Source organism: Eurosta solidaginis, chromosome 1 (assembly GCF_040869045.1).
Source record: "Eurosta solidaginis isolate ZX-2024a chromosome 1, ASM4086904v1, whole genome shotgun sequence".
NCBI lineage: Eukaryota > Metazoa > Arthropoda > Insecta > Diptera > Tephritidae > Eurosta > Eurosta solidaginis.
In genome coordinates this window covers 241,029,228-241,051,428 of record NC_090319.1, presented here as the reverse complement: position 1 = coordinate 241,051,428, position 22,201 = coordinate 241,029,228, and the positions used below count along the sequence as shown (strand labels likewise).

Below are 22,201 nucleotides of genomic sequence, written 5' to 3'. Positions count from 1 at the left end.
CAAACACAGTTTCTAACGTTAGAGAAATATTGTAATTTTACATTAGAATTATAATGTAGTTCTCTAATGCATTTCGGATTGAAAACTAGGTTAGAGAACTAGGTTAGAATTCGACTGCGAAACGTTTCGAATAACACTAGAAATGCGATGTTATGATTATTTGCTGTGTTTTTTTCTCATCTATATACGTTTACGCTTATACTTTATATGGATTGCTAAATGCCATGTACCTATTCTATGCGCGTCTACTATTTATCAAAACGGATTCAACTATATGTTATACACAGAAATACAACAGAGGGATGTGTCTCCGCTTTTCGGTACACCCTGTTGCTGTAGCTAGTTGTTTAACCACAGCCGCTAGATGGGTCTCCTAAGCATTATCTAAGCGAGGATAGGCGTTTTTTTCACGCGCAAACGAAACGTATACGCGTGTAAAAAAAAAAACACGGCTATTGTCACAGTTATCAATTATTTGCACAATAAGATCACTCATCCTTAAGCGGCAATTACCCAACGACGTGTGCCGTACGTACGGACGTTTGTCGTACGAAACACGTTTGACCGAACCCTCGAGCCCGTAGGAATCAATGTGTGCGTCTGTGTACATGTACATAACATATTTGTGTGTGTATAGTTTACAGATAAGCACTGTTGCCATTGGGCCAGTTTGCATGCATGCTTAAGGAAACCTCAACTTTTTCCAATTTAGTTTTTGATGTTGTAAAAGGCTGGCATTAATATTAAATAAATATAAATAGATTACATATTTATAATCTGCACTTTTACATAATTATTTCGAATTATTTTCACAATTTTTCAAACTTTAATTAGGTGTTTTTGCATAAAACTGCAAGCGGTCAAAAATTAGCACACACAAGTTTACTAGGCAACTTTGTCTAGTGAGAGAGCGATCAGCTGACACGTTCTTACGAAAAAAATTAAAATTGTTTTGATTTCTACGTTCCGGGCTACGTACGTACGGGCGTTGCACGTCGGTGAGTTTTCGTTTACATTGTACACTCATAAGATAGGTCGTGTCAGCTGACACGTTTTTGGTACGTACGTTCGTGAGTAACTGCCGCATTAGTGTTCTACAAAGAAAATGCAAATAGTGAGAAGTTGTGTTTAAATATTATAAGTTGCGAAATAAGTTTTTTTTATTTATAATAGTAAATATTAGTAAGTGAAAATGAATCAAAAAAAGTAAAAAAAAAAAGGAAAACGAGCAGATTATTGAAGTGCTATTTGAATGGTATGAAGAAAACGCTTTCTCATCCGTGCTTCAAACAAAGGCTGAGCTCAATCTTTAAGTACGGTTTTAGTTTATTATAAAAAATATGTTCATTCTTAATACATAAGCTTATAACCAAATAAAGGTATTTGATATAATGAAACAATGGAAATTTCGCTGATTTTAAATAATTGAACTTAATTACGCATCACTTCAAAATTCTCATTAGAAACTCATTATAAATTGATGATAGTATTCGATTAGAATTCTAACCCTTTTCTCGAAGTCCCCTTTTGTCGAGAATGCTATTATTTACGACAGTTTCGCAAATCGTCCCCTAACGTTCTACCTTAGAGAAATATGTATATTAGAATTCGATTCTTCTAATGGTTTTCTAACCTAAATGTTTGTTGGCTACCTACCGAATAATCGATAATTTTATAAGCTCTAATGCCTGGATTTAGACATAAATATATATATATATATGTTTATGCTGTGATGAAATGTAATAACTTATCTGCTTAGGTTAAACATTTTAAAAGCTATCCGCGTTAAACTAAAAATATTTTATACCAAAATAATGATGTGATCTGTTTTTCGTCTCTATTCTTATTTCAATTATTGTGTGGTATTTCATAAAATACAAAACTTCCATTGATTAATATAAACAAACTCTGTAAGTTTATTTGATTAATCCTTCCTGTTTCGTCTTTTTTCAGTTAGACATAGAAGTTATTTATCCGTTCTATTTAACATAATTAAAAATCTGTACAAGCTTTTAAAGTATTGCACCTTAACGTAATAATTTTTTTACTGCCTATTTTGTAGGCTTTCACAAAAATTGAAAATTATTTAGTAATATGAAAATATTTATGGCTTTGTACTTGCCATTGTAGTACTTTTTTTCTCTATGTATGTTAATGCATGCACGAATAAACATGTATACCTATACTTTAAAAGAAGGCTACTTCAATTTGCCAGGAAATTCAATTTTTAAAGTTTTTCCTTTTGCTATTATTTAAAGATTTGCTGAATTCTTTACAAGAGGATAAATGAGTTCCGGTCAAATAGCCACTATCCTTAGAGAAACGCATTAACTTAACATAAAAAAAATTACGAGATCATCTTTAATCTGAAAATAGTTAATGTTTCTTACTAGCTGAGAATGGCCGATTGTAAATATGTAGAAAATGTTAACAACCATTTATTTGCTTAGGCCCAGTTTTTCAAAGATCAACCATAGAATTCCGCCAGAGACGCAAAATTTTTCTGTTTTGTTTAGGTTAAAAGTGTAAAGTTAAACTAAGTTTCGTTTTCTATAAATTGCTAATGTTTAACAAAAAGGCAAATATATTTTTAAATTTAGTTAATTAATCTTTTTTATTAACAAAAACTTCAAATTTATATATTATACACATAATTGGAGCTGGTTGAAGAAAAGTTTTGATAGTACAACACTTATAAATATATAAAACAAGGTAAACTATATATAAAGTAAAATTTTGCTTACTCAAGTAATGGCAATAATAATGGGAAATTCACATTAACAGAGTTCATAACAAATACATGCACATGTACTATATTAGAATAAGAATGTAAAATATCTTTCCGTCTACTTTTACAATAACACCAATGTGGCAGGCAAACAAAGTCTAATTATTATTTCGGTCAACTCGTAATTCCCATCTTTTAACTTAATAAGCGCAGGCATTTCTATCAAAAATTTCCGATGCAGATACATTTTGTAAGGGAGAACTAAAGTTCAAAGAGTTCAAAGAGTGTAGCAATACTTATATGCATATATCGAGCCAGTTTTGCGATTGTATCGTAAATAGCTTCTAAGTACTATTTACTACATCCCTTAAACTTACCGTTGGCGAGAAAAAAAGTAATTTTATGTTTACACCTTTACGTGATCGCAACTTCTTCGAAACCACCACGGAATTGTCCCCAATACTTGACACGATCAGATGAAATCTTTGCACAAGTGACGAATAAGTGGTATATAAATGCCTCTTGTGCTAAATATATATACTAAGATATTAAAATTTTAACAATGCTATATAATTTACTAATTCTAGAGTAGGTATGAAAGAACAATGTTTTTCTGTGACTGAGTTTGAAGACATAGGTCAAAATGTAAATTGTTTAAATGAACTATTCGAAAAAATCTGGTAGCATTTACTGAAAAGATTTCGGATCAAATACTAGTAAAACCATGTCAATAATAAAGTTTGTAGTAGCTTTTTATACAGATAACGGATTCATTATTATATTAGTAAGCTTAAACTACCCTTGGTTGCACATTATGTAAGTAGATTGGCTTTTGATATCATATTTTGATATTACGTTATTCGAGTGATTTTTAAACCATTTGCATCAACTACGGTGTTCCCAACAAAAAACAGCATTTCATCTACTCTAAACGTATTCTAATGAAAGAACACATTTTAAAAAAATAAGTGTACTCACAGTCCGCTTTTAATATTAGCATATTAAAAATTTGCCATATTATTAAATCGAAACTTTGAGCATCCCTTTATATGTCAGCATTTTATTATCGCACAATCTGAAATTATTTCAAATTTTCTTTGTTTTTAGTCTTCACGTTTATTTATGTTCTCAGAGAGTTCCTTTTATGCGTTTTTGTGGTTCTTTTTACATTTAGCCATAACATACGCCAATGGTTAACAATTGGTTTTAAAGTGGGGTTTATAATTTACAAGTTATACAAAACCAATTGAAAAGGTGCAAATATGTCTAGGCCTTCTTTGCCATAGGTACAATCAACAGACCAATTTAGATGGGACTGTGTGCAGCCTAATGCCCACTTGCAGAACGGAAAAATATCTTTTTAACTCAGAATTAACCTGACACGAGTGGTTAAACTCATACATTTTTGAGAATATTTCAAATTCAAAAGATAACTTGTCGTTCTGTAAGTGGGCCTAAATGCAGCTAATGCAACATGAAAAGTATCGTAGGTATTTAAGAGGGGAACAGAAAAAACTTTCTCCTTTACCTTTGTCTTTAGGCGCTTAAGATAAAATCGAAAAACTGGCTCGATTTTTATATCAACATAAATTATAGGGTTAACTGTAGAATGTTGACATTGAATTGAATATGGAAGGTGTATGTATGTTCTGTTTGCTCGATTCAATAAAACTTGTGCTCACCTCTTAACGGTGTGTACTCGTAAATATTTCTGCTTAAAACAAAATGTAGTCTATTATATTTAATATTTGCGTTGCTTAAGTTATCAATAAAATTACTGGTGTTTGTATTCACTGGATTTGGATAGGGGTTGGTTGAAACTGATGGTGATATCGGCGAAGACATCAACATTGCAGATGATTGAAGTGTTTTGTTATTGCAATTTGATGTCGATGCTGTGTATTTTTGTTTTAGTGTTGTTAAAGGTGATGTTCGGCTTACTACTAAATTTAATCTCGCATTTGTTGATGATCTACTTATGTAGTTATGGTTAAAATTATCAAAACTTTTATTGTTTGTTTTACTATCATTGCTATTGTTTCCAATATTATCAATATAATTATTATTAATATGAAATGAAAAATTTGTGATATTTTTAACCTAGTTTTAATCCCCTATATGTTGCGCCTGCGCCGCCGCTGCTGCCGCCGCTTGTGCTGCTGCTTTTTGCGCTTGAGCTTGCTTTTCTTGCTCATTGAGCTCCTTGATCGCTTGAATTTCTTTTTTCAATTTCATCCTCCGATTTTGAAACCAGATTTTTATCTGTCGTTCGGTGAGGCAGAGAGCATGAGCCATTTCGATTCTTCGCCGCCGGGTCAAATAATGATTGGTGTGAAATTCCTTTTCTAATTCTAGAGTTTGGTAGCGGGTATACGTTTGTCGGCCTCGTCTTCGGAGGCCATTTGTACCTGAAATAGAGAAAAAGAAAATATTAGCACAAGTAAACTATAACGGTGCGTTGTAACTAAAACAAAACGAAGGCGTGTACGGCGAGAAACAGCTACAACTCTATCTAGAACTGGGAACTATAATTCAAGGTTGATGTATATTGGAACGATTTTCCGTAATCCCTTATCAAATTTGGTTTAGAGACAAACCGGTTTCGGCGTTGTGCCATCATCAGTGTCGATTTTTATGATTAAGTATAATTAAAGGTTTGTATAGGTGAAAACGAATGTACATATGAGTCGTTTATTTTGAAAGTGGTTTAAGTCCATTAAAAAAAAATGGAGTTAATGATAACAATAATCACATTCCTATATAATCTTCTTTTTTATAAACAATTAAAAACAAAAGTATAGTATCATTAAAATCGCTATGATTTTGGGGACTTGGAAATTACTAAGCTAACAAAATAAAAAAAAAAATTTTGTTTGAAACTGGTTTAAGTCCACTGAAATAAAACTTATTATTTCATATTTATTTAAAATTTATTATTATTAATTATTATCTGGAAGAAGCAATTCATAAAAGATTAAAAAGCTCTAGTGGCGAGCCTGTAAATTTGCTAAGGATATGTTGGATGCGATTTATAAAAAATCCGCCCTATAAAATGCTTTATAAGGAATCTATGGAAGTGGACAAAGAGTTCAAAATACCTGATTTATTACCTTGTCGGGGAAGGCCAAGGAACTTCAACAAAATAAAATTAACACCGTTATACAAAAATGCACGTCCCATTTCAACTCCTAAGTATAAGGATATGATGGAGTTACTAAGGTATATACAACCTATGCGCAATGAATGTTTTAACAACCTCACACATAATCTAAATGAGGAGAAATAATATGGCAAAATTTTCAATATTATCCTTAATAAATAAATGAATGTAAATACAATTTTTTAATAAATCAACTAATATTTGTTTTTAAAAACATTATTTTAATTACATAAATAAAAATCTGTATCTAACTTAAAAGCTTCCCTATTTATTTTAAAGCTGTTACATTCATCTACATCAAGGATAAAATATTCACAATTTCTATTATTTAATTTCTTAATAATAAGTGGACTTATTCCTTTTCACAATCAAAAAAGTCATTTTATTAATTTTGTAAATGGTTTAAGTCCATTTTAGGTTCTGAAACACAGCTTATTATTATAGTAAAGTTTACAAAACATATTACGTTATATATTCTAGCATGTTTAAGGGCACACAGCCATAAAAAAAGAATTAATACTACTTAACAATATTTTTGAAACAAATCAAACACAACCCCTTAAATATCTGAATATAAAAAAAATGGGCTTATACCACTTTCAAAATAAACAACTCATATATATGTATATACAGATCGCTTCACGTCAAATCATCTCACTTGAAAGACTTAATATGTCAAATATCCACAAAGTTGGTGGAAATGATATTATTGTAGAGTACTTAAAATTTACAAAAGGAGAGACAGAAATATGAACGGTTGGTAGTTTCTTAAGCGTACTTTATTTAAACTCATTTCATAAAAACAAAATATAAGTAAATTAAAAGATAAAATTTACCGAATAAGGTATTCACGAGAGAGTATTAATCGTATAATATATACAATGCAAAAAAGTCTTAGCCCACATAGGTGGTGTTTGAACACCGAAACAGTCCAGTACGCCTGATAGTGATTGGTAATTTTAAAGATAAGAATTAAAGAACAGAAATATATTTAAGAATAATCACATCGAAATAAAAAGTGGATTAAAAATTTAATGCTGAATTTGGTTTTTTTGTTTTCGCACCGAGAAAAAAAACTGTGGATCCAAAAATTGTATTTGAATTTTCAACAACTTTTATTCGTTAAATCGTGCACAACAACTACTTGCTTTTGACAGAAAAGAGTGTTGATTTTGCTGTCACAACAGCGAACTTCTTTGGCGAACAAACTTTGCATCTTTGTTTCAAATACTTAAATTACTAAACTGTTAAAAAAAGCGGACATTTTTCCAGGCGCTAAAACTGTTATTCCTTTTATAATATAATTCCTTGCAAAACTATTAATTTTGGACTTTAAATATATTTGGATCAATAGAAAAATTATTTTCGGATTTTTATTTTTTGAGTCCGATAGAACTAGTTACACTCGGACTTTTAAAAATAAAAGTCCCGAAATAAAAGTTAAATCAAGACTTTTATTTTTAAAAGTCCGAGTGTAACTAGTTCTATCGGACTCAAAACATAAAAATACGGATTCTACTTTTATATGTGGATTTTTATGGAAAAAGTTCGAAAAATAAAAGGGATGCATGATTCGACATAATATTGCTATAGGCATACCTGGGAACTCAAACATTTTCCCTAGGACATTATTTTGACCAGGACTTTTTCGACTCCGAAAAAAAAAAATAATTATTATTTTCCGTCCCTGCATTTTTCTGTTTTAAACTGAGAAATATTTTAATGAAAACGCAATTTGATTGGCTTACAATTAGAACGTTTTAAGTATACATACTGCATATGCTAACAAAGAGTATGTATAAAATATAATAAATTAAATTATTTCATTAGACTATGTTCAAACAGAAAAATAAATTGAGGCAATTCCGATTTAAATTGAGTGGTGTTCATACAACTCAATATAGATTACACTATAGTAATTTGATAGCTGTTGGCTCATCTCTATAGCAACAACATAACTTTGTTCAGACGGTCAAAATATGCGTGTTGGTATTAGTCCGATGGAATGGAATGAAAACATAAAACTTTGAAATTTTTTTGTTTTGTAAGAAAATGTGTTCAATGTTTTGGTTTCATTTTAAGTTTGCCATCTTCTTTTGACAATCCTTACTACAGTGAAATGAAGAAAATAAAATCAGCTGATGAGATGAGCCAACCATATATTTGAGCCATGTGTAACTGACGTTTCAATCTACTCAATAAACACAATTTACAAGGTTGCATTTGCAGTTTGAAACAATTTATTACGCATTTTTTTTGGCAATTTATTATTACAATTTATTATATGATAAATTACGTAATAAATTGCCCAAATGGTATAAATTGCCAATTTGGGGTGTGTTTGTACATAGTATTAAGGCAAGATATGAGGGGAAATAGTGTTTGATTTGACTTGTAACACTAGTGTTACTAAAGGAAGAGACTAATTTAATTAAACATCAGTCTACACGGAGAGGCCGAAGAGAGATAGTACGAGGGCCCATCGGGTTGAGGGCCTCAGAATATTCACGCGGTAGGCATGTCTGTCGTCAGGGGCGACTAAAATCCACAGACTTAATGGTTCGATGTGGTCATGTCAAACCATTCCAGACATGGTCGCACTAGTTCCTAGTTCCTATTACCAGACCAATATCCGTCAAAGAGCCATCATCATCGATAAAATCCTTCGGGGTTGTCTTTATCGCTACAAGAAGAAGGAGATAATACGGGTACCCCAGCTTACTTGCTTACTTACTTACTTAATTGGCGCTCAACCGTTTAAACGGTTATGGCCTTCAAACAAAGCGTGCTTCGCTCTGGCGCCAAATAGAGACATCAAGGGAGTGTAAGTCGTTTTCCACCCGGTCCTTCCAGCGGAGTGTGGGCCGCCCTCTTCCTCCAATAAAGACCTTAGATAGACTGAGTGTATCCATAGTGTTTGGCGACCAAATGGAAGAGCCGCAATCAGGTACCAGGGCTTATCTTATAAAATAACTCCATTATCTTGGCAAATGCCAGTAGTTCTCTTGGACCTAGCTTAATTTCTGCCTCGAAATCTGGCAACTATGCCGACCCTAATAACTGGAGCCTTGACCTGGCAAGCGCACGAACACAAAACGTGCTCAACCGTTTATTCCTGCAGCTCGCACTTCATACACATGCTGTTACTGACGAGGCCTAACTTATAAGCATGTGACGCCAGAAGGCAGCTTCCAGTTAGTATGCCCATGGTAAGCCTTAAGTCTTCTCTCTTCAGAGATATGGGCCACCTTGTGAATCTAACTCCTGTCTTCTTCTAATTTCTCCCAAACGGATTGGGGCGTCTATCGCCGTTTCAGCTAGTGTCGCACTTTCGTTACCTTCTATCCCTTTATGATCGTGAACGCAGTAGAACATTTCTTGATGATGTAATATGTGCGATTATTATCTTAATCGATTGAAGTTCATCCAGCTTTACCAAATTGGATCGGCTCCATGTTAAGCTGTAGAATGATCACATCGCAATGGGGTCTGTGCGAGGCAACGAAATCTGTAAACAGAAGAACGCTGCAGGGTGTGGTTTATCACCAATGCTGTGGATTCTGATTATAAACCAATTGCTTAAGCGGTTCGACGGAGGACCAGCCACACTTACGGTATATGCAGATGACGTTTCTGTCGTCATAAGCGGCAGATGTATAACAACAATCAGCTATCTGATGGATCGGGTACTTCGGGATGTACATGCCTGGGCATCTGGAGTCGGGTTAATCGCCAACGCGAAAAAACCGATCTAGTATTATTTACTAGGAATTATAAAGTCCCTAATTGGACTAAGCCTTGGCTTGGAGAGGTAACCCTGCAACAAAAATATAGCACAAAGTATCTAGGAGTCATACTAGATAGTAAGTTGTCGTGTAAACTCCATGTGGAAGAGAGAGCGAAGAAAGCTTCCGCGGCACTCGCGATTAAGGCAATAATCTCACACAGTACTTCATCGAGAAGTGTTCTGGATTACAAGGAAGCATTGGAAAAACTTCGCTCAGGTCGGACCATACATTTTTACTGGGTTCCCGGTCATAAAGCGATAGAAGGTAGCGAAAAGGCCGATGAGTTGTAAAAGGAGAGTGCAACACTCGCTGAGTCGACGATAGACGTCCCAATCCGTTTGAGAGAAATCAAAAGGAGACAAGAGTTGCATATGATCTATCAAGCAGGAAAGGCGTGGACAAAAGCGCGGGGCTGCAACATTTCTAAGATCATGTGCAAAGCCTACGATATTAGACTCACAAAGTGGCTCATATCTCTGAAGAGAGAAGACTTAAGGCCCACGATGGGTATACTGACTGGACACTGCATTCTGGCATCACATGCTTATCTGTTAGGCCTGTGTTCATGTCCTGTGCTCACCAGGCCAAGGCTCCACCAATTAGGGGTGCAGAGAGCTCGATCCGAACTCGTGATCTTATCTATTAATCCCTCTAAGGTTGTGCAGAAAATATATCACACTAATAGACCTGTGTTGTTGCAGCCCCGCGCTTTTGTCCACGCCTTTCCTGCTTGATAGATCATGTGCAAAGCCTACGATATTAGACTCACAAAGTGGCTCATATCTCTGAAGAGAGAAGACTTAAGGCTCACGATGGGCATACTGACTGGACACTACCTTCTGGCGTCACATGCTTATCTGTTAGGCCTGTGTTCATGTCCTGTGCTCACCAGGCCAAGGCTCCACCTATTAGGGGCGCAGAGAGCTCGATCTGAACTCGTGATCTTATCTATTAATCCCTCTAAGGTTGAGCAGAAAGATATCACACTAATAGACCTGTAGTCTTTCGGGTTTCGGATGACTGGTGTTTCCCGCTTTCGGTATGAAGACTACTCAAGCCGTTCTTCAAGACTGCGGGATGTGGTTCAGTTTTATGCAACCCTCAAAGATTATTCTTAGTCATTCTATAATCGTTCCAACGGCCATCTGCAGCATAGCAGGAAATATCCTATCTGGACCCAGCGAACTTGGCAAACGTTTTATTGCCCATTCAGTTTTGGTATTTGTCACGATACTGATAGCTCTCGCTCCATCTCTTGATGGGAAGTGTGTGTTAAATAGAGCCTGTTTTTGTTGTTGTGGTACCGATAAGGTTGCTCCCCGAAGGCTTTGGGGAGTGTTATCGATGCGATGGTCCTTTGCCGGACACAGATCCGTTACGCTCCGGTAACACAGCACCATTAAGGTACTAGCCCGACCATCCCGGGAACGATTTATATGGACACGTTAAACCTTCCCTCACTCCCCACCCCCAAGTTCCATGAGGAGTTTGGGGTCGCCAGAGCCTCGTCTATTAGTGAAACAGGATTCGCCGCGGATAGGTGAGGTTGACAATTGGGTTTGGAGAAGCTATATATTGCGCTGGCAACCTGAAGGGTTGCGCTACACAGCCCCTTGAATCTCGTATTTTACGCCTTTTACGACAGGCATACCTACCGCGGGTATATTCTGACCCCCTAACCCGCTGGGTGAGTAAAATCGAGCCTCAAGGAATTTTTCACTACTGTTTGACCAATCCTCGTCGCCCTTTTTGATCAGTCCCTGCACTGCATGCCCCTTAGATAGGACTTTCCTCTGTCTTGCCGTTTCGCTGGAGCATTCTATGTCGGCACAGAACTTCTTCCACGAAACCCGATTTGACCTCTTGAATAGAATACAAGCAGTTAGCGTTATCGTCGATGGGCTATGTAATATAACACTTGAACAATTAGCAGAGGACACTAACACCAGAAGCGAAGCTACAGTTCTGTTGTAAAATATACTCAATTTTAGTTTCATAACATTAGTTCATTTCTGGTATGAAATTTTAACGGGATTGATCGTGTGCAGCTCAGATTACAAGATCCGGGGATGAATTTTAGTGAAGCGTATCATGATCTTAAATCATTAGTGACTGAACTATCCCAAATTTGAGACCCTCTCTGTGAAGAAGCAATAGAAAAAGCGAAGTCTCTTTGTGAAAAATGGGATATTGATATAGTAACAAGTAAGGAAGGTTAAGTTCGGGTGTAACCGAACATTGCATACTCAGTTGAGAGCTATGGTGACAATACAAGGGAAAATAACCATGTAGGAAAATGAACCGAGGGTAACCCTGGAATGTGTTTATATGACATGTGTATCAAATGAAAGGTATTAAAGAGTATTTTATGAGGGAGTGGGCCATAGTTCTATAGGTGGACGCCATTTAGGGATATCCCCATAAAGGTGGACCAGGGTTGACTCTAGAATTTGTTTGTACAATATGGGTATGAAATGAAAGATGTTAATGAGAATTTTAAAACGCGTGTGCTTAGTTCTATAGGTGGACGCCTTTTCGAGATATCGCAAATAAAGGTGGATCAGGGTTCACTCTAGAATTTGTTTGTACGATATGGGTAGCAAATGAAAGGTGTTAATGAGTATTTTAAAAGGGAGTGATCCTTAGTTCCATAGGTGGACGCCGTATCGAGATATCGTCATAAAGGTGGATGGGGGGAGGGGGTGACCCTAAAATTTTTTTGTACGATATGGGTATCAAATGAAAGGGGTTAATGAGTATTTTAAAAGGGAGTGGGTCTTAGTTAGATAGGTGGACGTCTTTTCGAGATATCGCCATAAAGGTGGACCAAGGGTGACCCAGAACATCATCTGTCGGGTAGCGCTAATCTTTATATAAAATTCTTCTGTCACAGTTTTAGAGGCTTAACTCCTCCGAAACGGCTGAACCGATTCTCATAAAATTTTGTGAGCATATTGGGTAGGTCTGAGAATCGGCCAACGTCTACCTTTTTTTCGCTGCGTGCCTAGGGTCTTGAGATCAAAACGTGGACCCGGGTACCACTAGAATGTATTTATACGATATGGATACAAAATGAAAGCTGTTGTTGAGTGCTATAGTAAAGGATAATTCTCATACCCCTGTGTAACTAGGGTCTCGAGATATAGCCCAAAACGTGGACCCGGGTACCCCTAGAATGTGTTTATACAATATGGATATCAAATGAAAGCTGTTGTTGAGTGCTATAGTATAGGATAGTTTTCAAACAACTGGGAGGGTGGGGTCTCGAGATATTGCCCAAAACGTGGACCCGGGTACCCCTAGAATGTGTTTATAGGATATGGATATCAAATGAAAGCTGTTGATGAGTGTTTTAGTAGAGGGTAATTTTCATATCCCTGGGTGACTAGGGTCTCGAGATATAGGCCAAAACGTGGAACCATGTACCCCTAGAATGTGTTTATAGGATATGGATATCAAATGAAAGCTGTTGATGAGTGTTTTAGTAGAGGGTAATTTTCATATCCCTGGGTGACTAGGGTCTCGAGATATAGGCCAAAAAGTGGGCCCGTGAACGCCTAGATAGTGCTTTTACAGTATGGGCATCATATTGAAGCTGTTGATGAGTGCTTTAGTACAGGGTAGTTTTCATACCTATTGGCGACTAGGGTCTCGAGATGCATGAGGGTAACACTAGGATGTGTTTTTACGTTATGGATATCAAATTGAAGCTGTTGATGTGTGCTTTAGTACAGAGTAAGTTTTACACCGCTGGGTGACTAGGGTCGCGAGATATAGGCCAAAACAAGGACCTGGATACACCTAGAATGTGTGTGTATTATGGATATCAAATGAAGTCTGTTGCTGAGAGCTTTAAAGTAATTTTCATTGTGATATTCGATTTAGTCGCATTAACCTGGCGAAGCCGAAATAAAGACATGAATTAATAATACCCACATACCTTTTTACATACTTTCTGTTCGATTTGCCTGAAATTTGGTATATAAATTTGCCTGTATTAGTATTTACGATTCATTTTTCTGGGAAGTAGACCAGAGACGGACTGGGACTGGGATTAGGACTAGGACTGGTACTGAGACTGAGACTGAGACTTGGAGTGGGACTGGGCCGGAGACTCGGAATGAGACTGGAAAAAAATACATACCACCCTCTGGGACTGGCAATAAGATATGAAGAAGAATGAGAAAGACTTGAGAGAAGAGAAAAGAGAGAAGGAGACTGAGAAAGAGTTAGAATGAGACGAAGATGGAGATAGATGAAGCGAAAAATACAGAGGGAGGAGTGAATACAAGGATTAGGAAAAAGTCTAGAGGGACGAGGGCAGAGTTAGACGGAAGAAGCTTATTAATATGTATGCTGATAGACCAAATTTATGGCAGAACATCGTCTGCCGGGTCTGCTAGTTCATTTATATATGTAATACCACGAAACGTATTCCTGCCAAGATTTCAAGGGTTTTTATTTCGTCCTGCAGAACTTTTTTATTTTCTTCTACTTAATATGGTAGGTGTCACACCCATTTTACAAAGTTTTTTTCTAAAGTTATATTTTGCGTCAATAAACCAATCCAATTACCATGTTTCATCCCTTTTTTCGTATTTGGTATAGAATTATGGCATTTTTTTTATTTTTCGTAATTTTCGATATCGAAAAAATGGGCGTGGTCATAGTCGGATTTCGGCAATTTTTTGTACCAATACAAAGTGAGTTCAGATAAGTACGTGAAATGAGTTTAGTAAAGATATATCAACTTTTGCTCAAGTTATCGTGTTAACGGCCGACCGGAAGGACAGACGGTCGAATGTGTATAAAAACTGGGCGTGGCTTCAACCGATGTCGCCCTTTTTCACATAAATAAGTTATCATCCTAGGATCTATGCACCTACCCAATTTCACAGGGATTGGTAAATTTTTGTTCGACTTGTGGCATTAAAAGTATCCTAGACAAATTAAATGAAAAAGGGCGGAGCCACGCCCATTTTTAAATTTTCTTTCTTTTTTGTATTTTATTGCACCATATCATTACTGGAGTTGAATGTTGACATAATTTACATATATACTGTAAGGATATTAAATTTTTTGTTAAAATTTTACTTAAGAAAAAAAATTTTTTTAAAAGTGGGCGTGGTCCTTCTCCGATTTTGCTAATTTTTATTAAGCGTACATATAGTAATAGGAGTAACGTTCCTGCCAAATTTCATCATTATATCTTCAACGACTGCCAAATTACAGCTTGCAAAATTTTAAATTACCTTGTTTTAAAAGTGGGCGGTGATACGCCCATTGTCCAAAATTTTACTAGTTTTCTATTCTGCGTCATAAGTTCAACTCACCTACCAAGTTTCATCGCTTTATTCGTATTTGATAATGAATTATCGCACTTTTTCGGTTTTTCGAAATTTTCGATATAGAAAAATTGGGCGTGGTTATAGTCCGATTTCGTTCATTTTAAATAGCGATCTGAGATGAGTGCCCAGGAACCTACATACCAAATTTCATCAAGATACCTCAAAATTTACTCAAGTTATCGTGTTAACGGACGGACGGACGGACCGACGGACGGACATGGCTCAATCCAATTTTTTTTCGATCCTGATGATTTTGATATATGGAAGTCTATATCTATCTCGATTCCTTTATACCTGTACAACCAAACGTTATCCAATCAAAGTTAATATACTCTGTGAGCTCTGCTCAACTGAGTATAAAAAGTGTAAGAAGCCGCCGCAAAATGCCCGGAGTATCGGCTAGAGATGTAGGTCTTTCTCGATCGTCTCCAACAAGAAATACGTACAAGATTTACACGACTAAATTACCTTAGGTTTAAATTTGGATTTCCCTTGGACCTTTGAAATTTGTTAAACAAGGATAATAACGACTTAGAAAGAAACTGTAAGAACTTGAATGTATTATATAATACAGATTTCGCTGGAACATAAATTTTTATCGAAACATGTGACCAAGGGCGTTCCCAGCTCTTCACAAAGGGGGGGGGGGGGGGGGGGGGGAGGGGGGGGCAATTTATATATTTGCTAAATAGGTATCATTTTTCTTGGGTTTTTTGCAAATTCATCTAAAATTAAATCTTTTATTTCCGCATCGTTTTCCTGAACCAATTTTCTGTGCGCACTTAGCATGCATAAACCTTAAAAAAAATACATGAATTTACAGTACGTATATTTTTGGAAAAGAAGTTTATTCACCATTAAGTCTAGATTCCGTCATTGTTGTTCTAAACCACGTTTTAACCTTCTTCAGAGTGCTGAAGGAGCGCTCCACCGTAGCGGTTATACAGGGCATTGCCAGCAGTATTCCAAAAGCTTTTCTTATTTTTGGATAAAATCCTGTATTCTCGAAGGCACACGCAAGTTCTATTGTTTGTTGATTTTGGCAGGCAATATACCACAATTCGACTTCATTGTCGATGCCATATAATTCATAAAAAACTTTGGCATCCACAAGTTTTCTGCTAATGTCTTCAATACTCATATTTTTTAAAATATTTGAATGCAACGCAGTCAATGAAAAGGCAGGATTACTTTGCTCCGAGAACCTCTCATTAAGGGAACATACTAGAGAGTCTAGATAAGGTACAAAAACTGCTCGCCGGTAATACTCTAAAATAGATGTAAAAGGAACGTTCGATCTATTTGTTTGCCTTTCTACCACTCTCGGCATGCTCATTTCAACAGAAACACTTTCAGCCAGCTCAGAAGCATCTTTGAATATGTTATTGAATATCAGTGGTCGATCTATGCGCTTGCACTAGTTCCAAAATTTTAGTTATGTGTTAGGCGCATTTTATAAAGCAATTTTCCTTCGATTACATTTTATTCGCTACGGGCTCAATAATAACAAAATATTTGGAAATTATGCAAAGGCATAAAATAAAGACAGATTTACATGACGCGCTGTGCAACTGATACACGTGCTTTCTAGTGGCCGCATTTCCCTCTATACTTAGTTTTTCAAGACCCATAACTATTGGAACAAAGTGCTTTTTAAAATCGCGTATACTGGCATATCTTTCCGACCATCGGGTTTCACAAAGCGAATGGATATTGGGCACGTACTCTCTGCGTATAAGTGATTCTTTAAAGAAAACGATTATGTCTTTTAATTGTGGAAATTGTGTTCCTTATTTCGGCAACCTTGTTCAAGTCATTGATTACTAAATTAAGTTTATGGCTTGCACAATGAAAATAAAGGCTTTTCGGAAACGACTTCTTTAAAATTTGTTGGACACCATTGATTTTACCAGCCATGGTAGCACATCCGTCAAAGCCAAGTCCAACACATTTTAGGGTCAAGGTCTAATGCAAAAATAAATTCCCTGATATTATCAGCTATTACTTCTGCCTTCATGGACTTGAGTACTACAAAGCCCATAAATTCTTCCCGAATAAGCATTTGCCTCTGATCAAAAAACGAATCCCTATAGAAAGTTGCTCTTTTCCTGCCATGTCCGCTGTTTCGTCCGCCAATATACTGTATGCCGTTGCTTCTTTTATATCTTTGCAAATATATGATTTTAACACATTTGCGCAAATTTCTTACAGCTCATTTTGGATTCTTGAAGACGCATATGGTGCATTTTTGTTACCTTCAATCTTTGATTTTAGGCATTCATCTCCAGATTCTATTTTCAGCATCAGTAATCCGTGTAATATGCCTGGAAAAACGATATTCAGTCTTTCAGTTTTAGATTCACATTTATTTACAAGAACATGTATCGAGAAATTACCCAGAAAGTTCATGAAATACATATCGTTACCTTAATTCACAAAAGCCCTAACTGACACATTTTTCGAAAATGCGTTTTTCACATATTTTAGTATGATATATTTATATACACCCTCACTACAAATTTTAAAGTGTTAGTAGCAATAATAACGGAGATATATCAAATTTACAAAGCTTTATTTGCATACGTTCAATGTAAAAAAAATTTGTTTTTTGTTTCTCCTGTAAAATTTTTTTCATGTCAGTTAGGGCCTTTGTGAATTAAGGTAACGATATGTACATATATAAAATTGCCTTCATTGTACCACAAAAAATTATTGCAGACAAAATAGATTTTAAAAAGGTTCTATTTTCCGCCACAATTTTATCGTGTCCACTTCGCATTTGTACATCAACTGGCTTTTGATTTAGAAATAAGTGTGCTGACTGTGCTGCTTCCTTATGTACATTTGACGCGACGTGGTTCTTGCTGTATTCATGTATATTCTTATACTTCACGAAAGGTCGAATAACATAGGAACTTACAATCCCACGTATTTTTTGTGGTTTAAATAATACAAACACAAAGTTCCTTTTAGCTTGCTTGAATATACCATCCATGGTTTATACATTTCGAGCCAATTATAATTAAATTTTCGTTGTAAATGCTCAGCAAATGAAAAATCATAGTGCGCCGGTGGTACCCAACAGTTTAGGAGGAGAAAGTTATTGAGCTTCGGGAATTGACCCATTCCCCAATGTTATTGTGATGATAATTTACAACTCCAATATTGCTTGCCACAGGTGATTCCCCTGGATATTCCACACTCTGATCAGAACTAGTTGGGCTATGTCTTCTTATTGAAGCTGTATTAACAAATAAGGGTTATGGTCTAATAATTAAACCTTAACTAATAAAAAGATACTTACACCTAGAGGTGCAAAAAAACTTTCTTATATCCATAGCTTATATTTTATGTTGCACTTGCCAAAAAATTACAAAGAGTGATCGCAATTTTCAGCTGTTTTAGCTATTTACGTGTAATCGATGGTTATCGATATTGTCAGAGATGTACAGCAATAGGTGCGTTTGTGCACTTTGCTAGTACAATTGAAGGGTCAAATGCATTTGTCATTCGAAGTTATCAAACCAAATCACGATTAATTGAATTTGGCTGATCAACTTATGCAACTGCATGAAAACATACCAATTATTAATTGGACTTTTAAAAACTAATAAAAACTTCGAGATCTCTGGTATTCTAGGAATTCTAAAAAATGATCGTTGTTGATTTTTTAAAGCTCAGTTTCATTCGTTAGGGGGGGGGCGGGCAACGGCCCCGCCCCTGCCCTTCCCCGGGAACGCCCTTGCATGTGACCGCAAAATATTACTTCGCAGTAGAAGAGAAATTGAACCTAAAACTCATGTATAATCTCAAATGGAGAAGACATTTTTCCAAACTTGCTAGTGGCACTTCAAATACTCCTGACAACTCAGTATCAATTGCTAGCTGCGAACGTTTATTCAGCAAATTAAAGCTGATTTTGACATATTCACGATCAACGATGGGACAAGGTCGCCTAAGTCTTCCAACATTATTAAGTATGGAAAGAGAAAATTTGAAATGATAAATTTTGATGATATCATTGACATATTTGCTTCCTCAAAGACAAGGAAAATTTGCACATAGATATTTATTTTACTAATGTTTTATAATCATATTATTATTGAATATGTATTTGAGTCTACTTATAGATGATATATTCAACCTGCGACTTTATTGGCTTACTAGTTTTCGAATATATAAAATTATATTGTTTTGGAAATATAGGGGGTGGAGGGGGCGCCAACAAATATTTTGCTCCGGGCGCAAGAAAACCTCACTAAGCCACTGCTCAGCAATCCTCGCTTTGCGAAACTTTTGCCAGTTTAAAAATCTCTTTCGCCTGCCCTCTAAAAGGACTCAACACCTTACTCCACCATGGTGGCTTTGCTTTCCCCTTTAATCTTCTTAGAGGACAAGCTTTGTTGTACACAGTTGTCAGCGCCTTTGATAAGAAGTTGCATTCCTCCAACTTCTCTACGGTGGTAACTTCTTCAGCAGCTGGGGGCTAAGATACTTGGCTTGGATATCATAAGTGGTTCCAGGTTCTGGATCAGGGACTGTTATCAGTCTTAGACTGGCCATAGTGACGAATGTCACGCGTGATTAGTTATCACGTCCTGCACGATGTGCCCCTGCTTCTACTGATAATGGCGGATCTAGAGAGGACAACTCGATAAAAACCGCACCCGTGAGTTATTGTGCCGAGCTCAGGGGAGGGAGGACCCTGTTAAGGGTCAAGATCGGTACGCAACGGTGACGAACTGGATTGTTAGGGACTTTGTTTTTGACCATGTTTAGGAATTGATGACTTTGGGCTGGTAGGTGCGGTATTCTGCCACCTTAGTAGGTCGCCGTTAAGTTGGTGGTGTAGGTGCGGTTGAAGATTTTCCCGCTTTGCGTCCGGTATGGCTCTGAACGCATTGCTCATAAGGTAATGCGTCAATCCACGCGTGGCCTCCCTGCGTAGCATAGATAACCACGAGACCGTTGAAGGGCAACTACACAATCAGCTCCGGATAGCGGCCTTGAGGGGGGACTTTTTAGAATGGACACGACTAACACGAATCCGCCAATGATGGGGTGCGGAAGAAGAGCGGTTTTGATGGAAATCCGTCAAATCAATCTTCAGCACTCTAATGCGGCTTCCGCAAATTTGTTGCTCTGCCTTGAAAAAGGCGGAGTGGATATAGTCCTTGTCCAGGAGCCGTGGCTGAGTAGTAACGGCAGTAAGATTTCTGGATTAAGGTCTGGAAAATTCAACACCTTGGTGCATGGGGGGGCAAGTAGGCCTAGATCCTGTGTGCTTTTTAAAAAAGAGATTCAAGCTTTTATTCTCTCTAATTTCAGCAATGCTGACGTAACCACGGTCTGCCTCGAGCGAGGAAGTAATGAAATGTGGGTGGTCTCAGCGTACATGCCCCACGGGGACGTAGCGGGACCACCACCTGCGGTACTGGGCGAAATCACCACTGAAGAAAGGCGGAGAGGTATTGGCGTGATCATCGGTGCCGATGCTAATGCCCATCATAGCATCTGGGGAAGCTCGGATACCAACACTAGAGGTGAGTCTTTATTTACTTTTATTGTAGATGAGGGACTTTGTATATTTAATAGGGGGAATGACTCGACTTTTATTATTGCGGTAAGGGAGGAGGTCCTGGAACTCACCCTAATTGGTAGAGAACTGGAAGGTCGGATATATGGCTGGAGGGTTCTTAACGAGCACTCCTTCTCTGATCACCGATATATTCAGTTCTCGGTGAACGAAGAACGTCCCGGTAAAATATCTTTTAGGAACCCTAAAAGTACTAACTGGGACTTGTATTGTAGGAAGCTTAGAGAGCTATTGCCTGCGGCGCCTACCGTTAGTTCGGACCTGTCCGAATCTGAGATAGACGTTCTGGTAGAAAACTTCACCTCGGCAAGCAATAGCGCCTTTCAGCTGTCCTGCCCATTGAAAATTTACAGGGGGAAGGGCAAGCCGCCCTGGTGGTTGGATTCTCTTGACGACCTAAGAGCGTCCAGTCGGCGGCTCTTCAACAGAGCCAGGAGGAGTAAATTATCCTCGGACTGGGAGCTCTATAAGGTGAGTCTGGGGATTTATAAATATTAAAAAAGGATAGGCAAGCGAGATGCATGGCGAAGCTTCTGCGGAAACGTAGAAGGCTGCAATGAATCCGCGAGGCTTAGAAAAATACTCTCTAGGAATCCCGCTCCTCTGGGGTATCTGCGAGATGATGGTAGGACTGGTCGAGGAGGCGAGGAGTCCCTAAAGCTTTTACTGGACAATCATTTTCCCGATGTCCCAGTTTCGCAGGGATCTTCGCCTGCATGGTCGGCGGTCGTTGGCCATACAGTCTTAATATTTTTAAGAGACTTAGAGCAAAAAGGGGGAATCGGAACTTTTAGGAATTTGATTTGGAAACGAAATACCCACGTTAATCCTCTCAATACTATTTATTTTAAAGTATAATGAAAAATAAAAAGTTATGACCTTAAAAAGTCTTTCTTGTAGGTTTAAATTTATGTGCACATGCACAAGTACTTGTACCTTCTGCACTTGTGACGAGTTCGTATATTTCCTATCGACGCAAATCATCTTAACTTTACTTCTTCTACCAAAAGTTAACGAGACTATACACCGCACAACAATGAAATAATGAAGGCGCAAATAAAAGAAGCACACTCACAGTGATCATTGCGATCGTAACTAAAAGCTTTTGTTGGAAATGATCAACAGGTCTCCGCGATTGCAGCCAACGGCCATAGAATGTGGCATGTAAAATGCTGCACAAATTGTTGCACGTGGGTTGCTACTTGCGACTGTGCTCTGATCGTTGGTTGGAAAATTCGCAATCGTTGTGTTGAACATCATTTCATTTAATTTGACTCCATTCCATTTTATTTCTGTTACTTTTTATTGCCTGCTGACTAGTTCGAGCCATTCGAGCTGAGAAAATGGCGACAATGAGAAAAACGTTTCTATGTTTACAGAAAACCTTTCTCATTGGCAGATGAATAGTACCATATGAACAAGCAAAAGTATGCAATGGAGAGATTTGCCATTGGTTCATTCATGTAGGTAGAAATAAGTCCATATATGTATATCTTTGCCAGCAGCCTCTTACGTAATTAATAATTTTTGTCTTCTATCAGTAAACTATTTTGTGGACTTGGGAGTCACGATAGATGCTAT

At 37.1% G+C, this 22,201-nt stretch overlaps 1 protein-coding gene across 2 annotated transcripts in view; it reads right to left on the bottom strand.

Moving 5' to 3' along the window:
• Positions 1 to 246: 246 nt before the first annotated feature.
• Positions 247 to 22,201, bottom strand: part of Ubx (Ultrabithorax) — a 682,601-nt gene continuing 660,646 nt past the window's right edge. For both annotated transcript variants that reach the window (XM_067760249.1, XM_067760250.1), the window contains one exon: positions 247 to 5,136. In XM_067760249.1, coding sequence (XP_067616350.1) covers positions 4,835 to 5,136 — 302 coding nt within the window. In that variant the 3' untranslated portion in view covers positions 247 to 4,834. The remainder of the gene's footprint in view (positions 5,137 to 22,201) is intronic.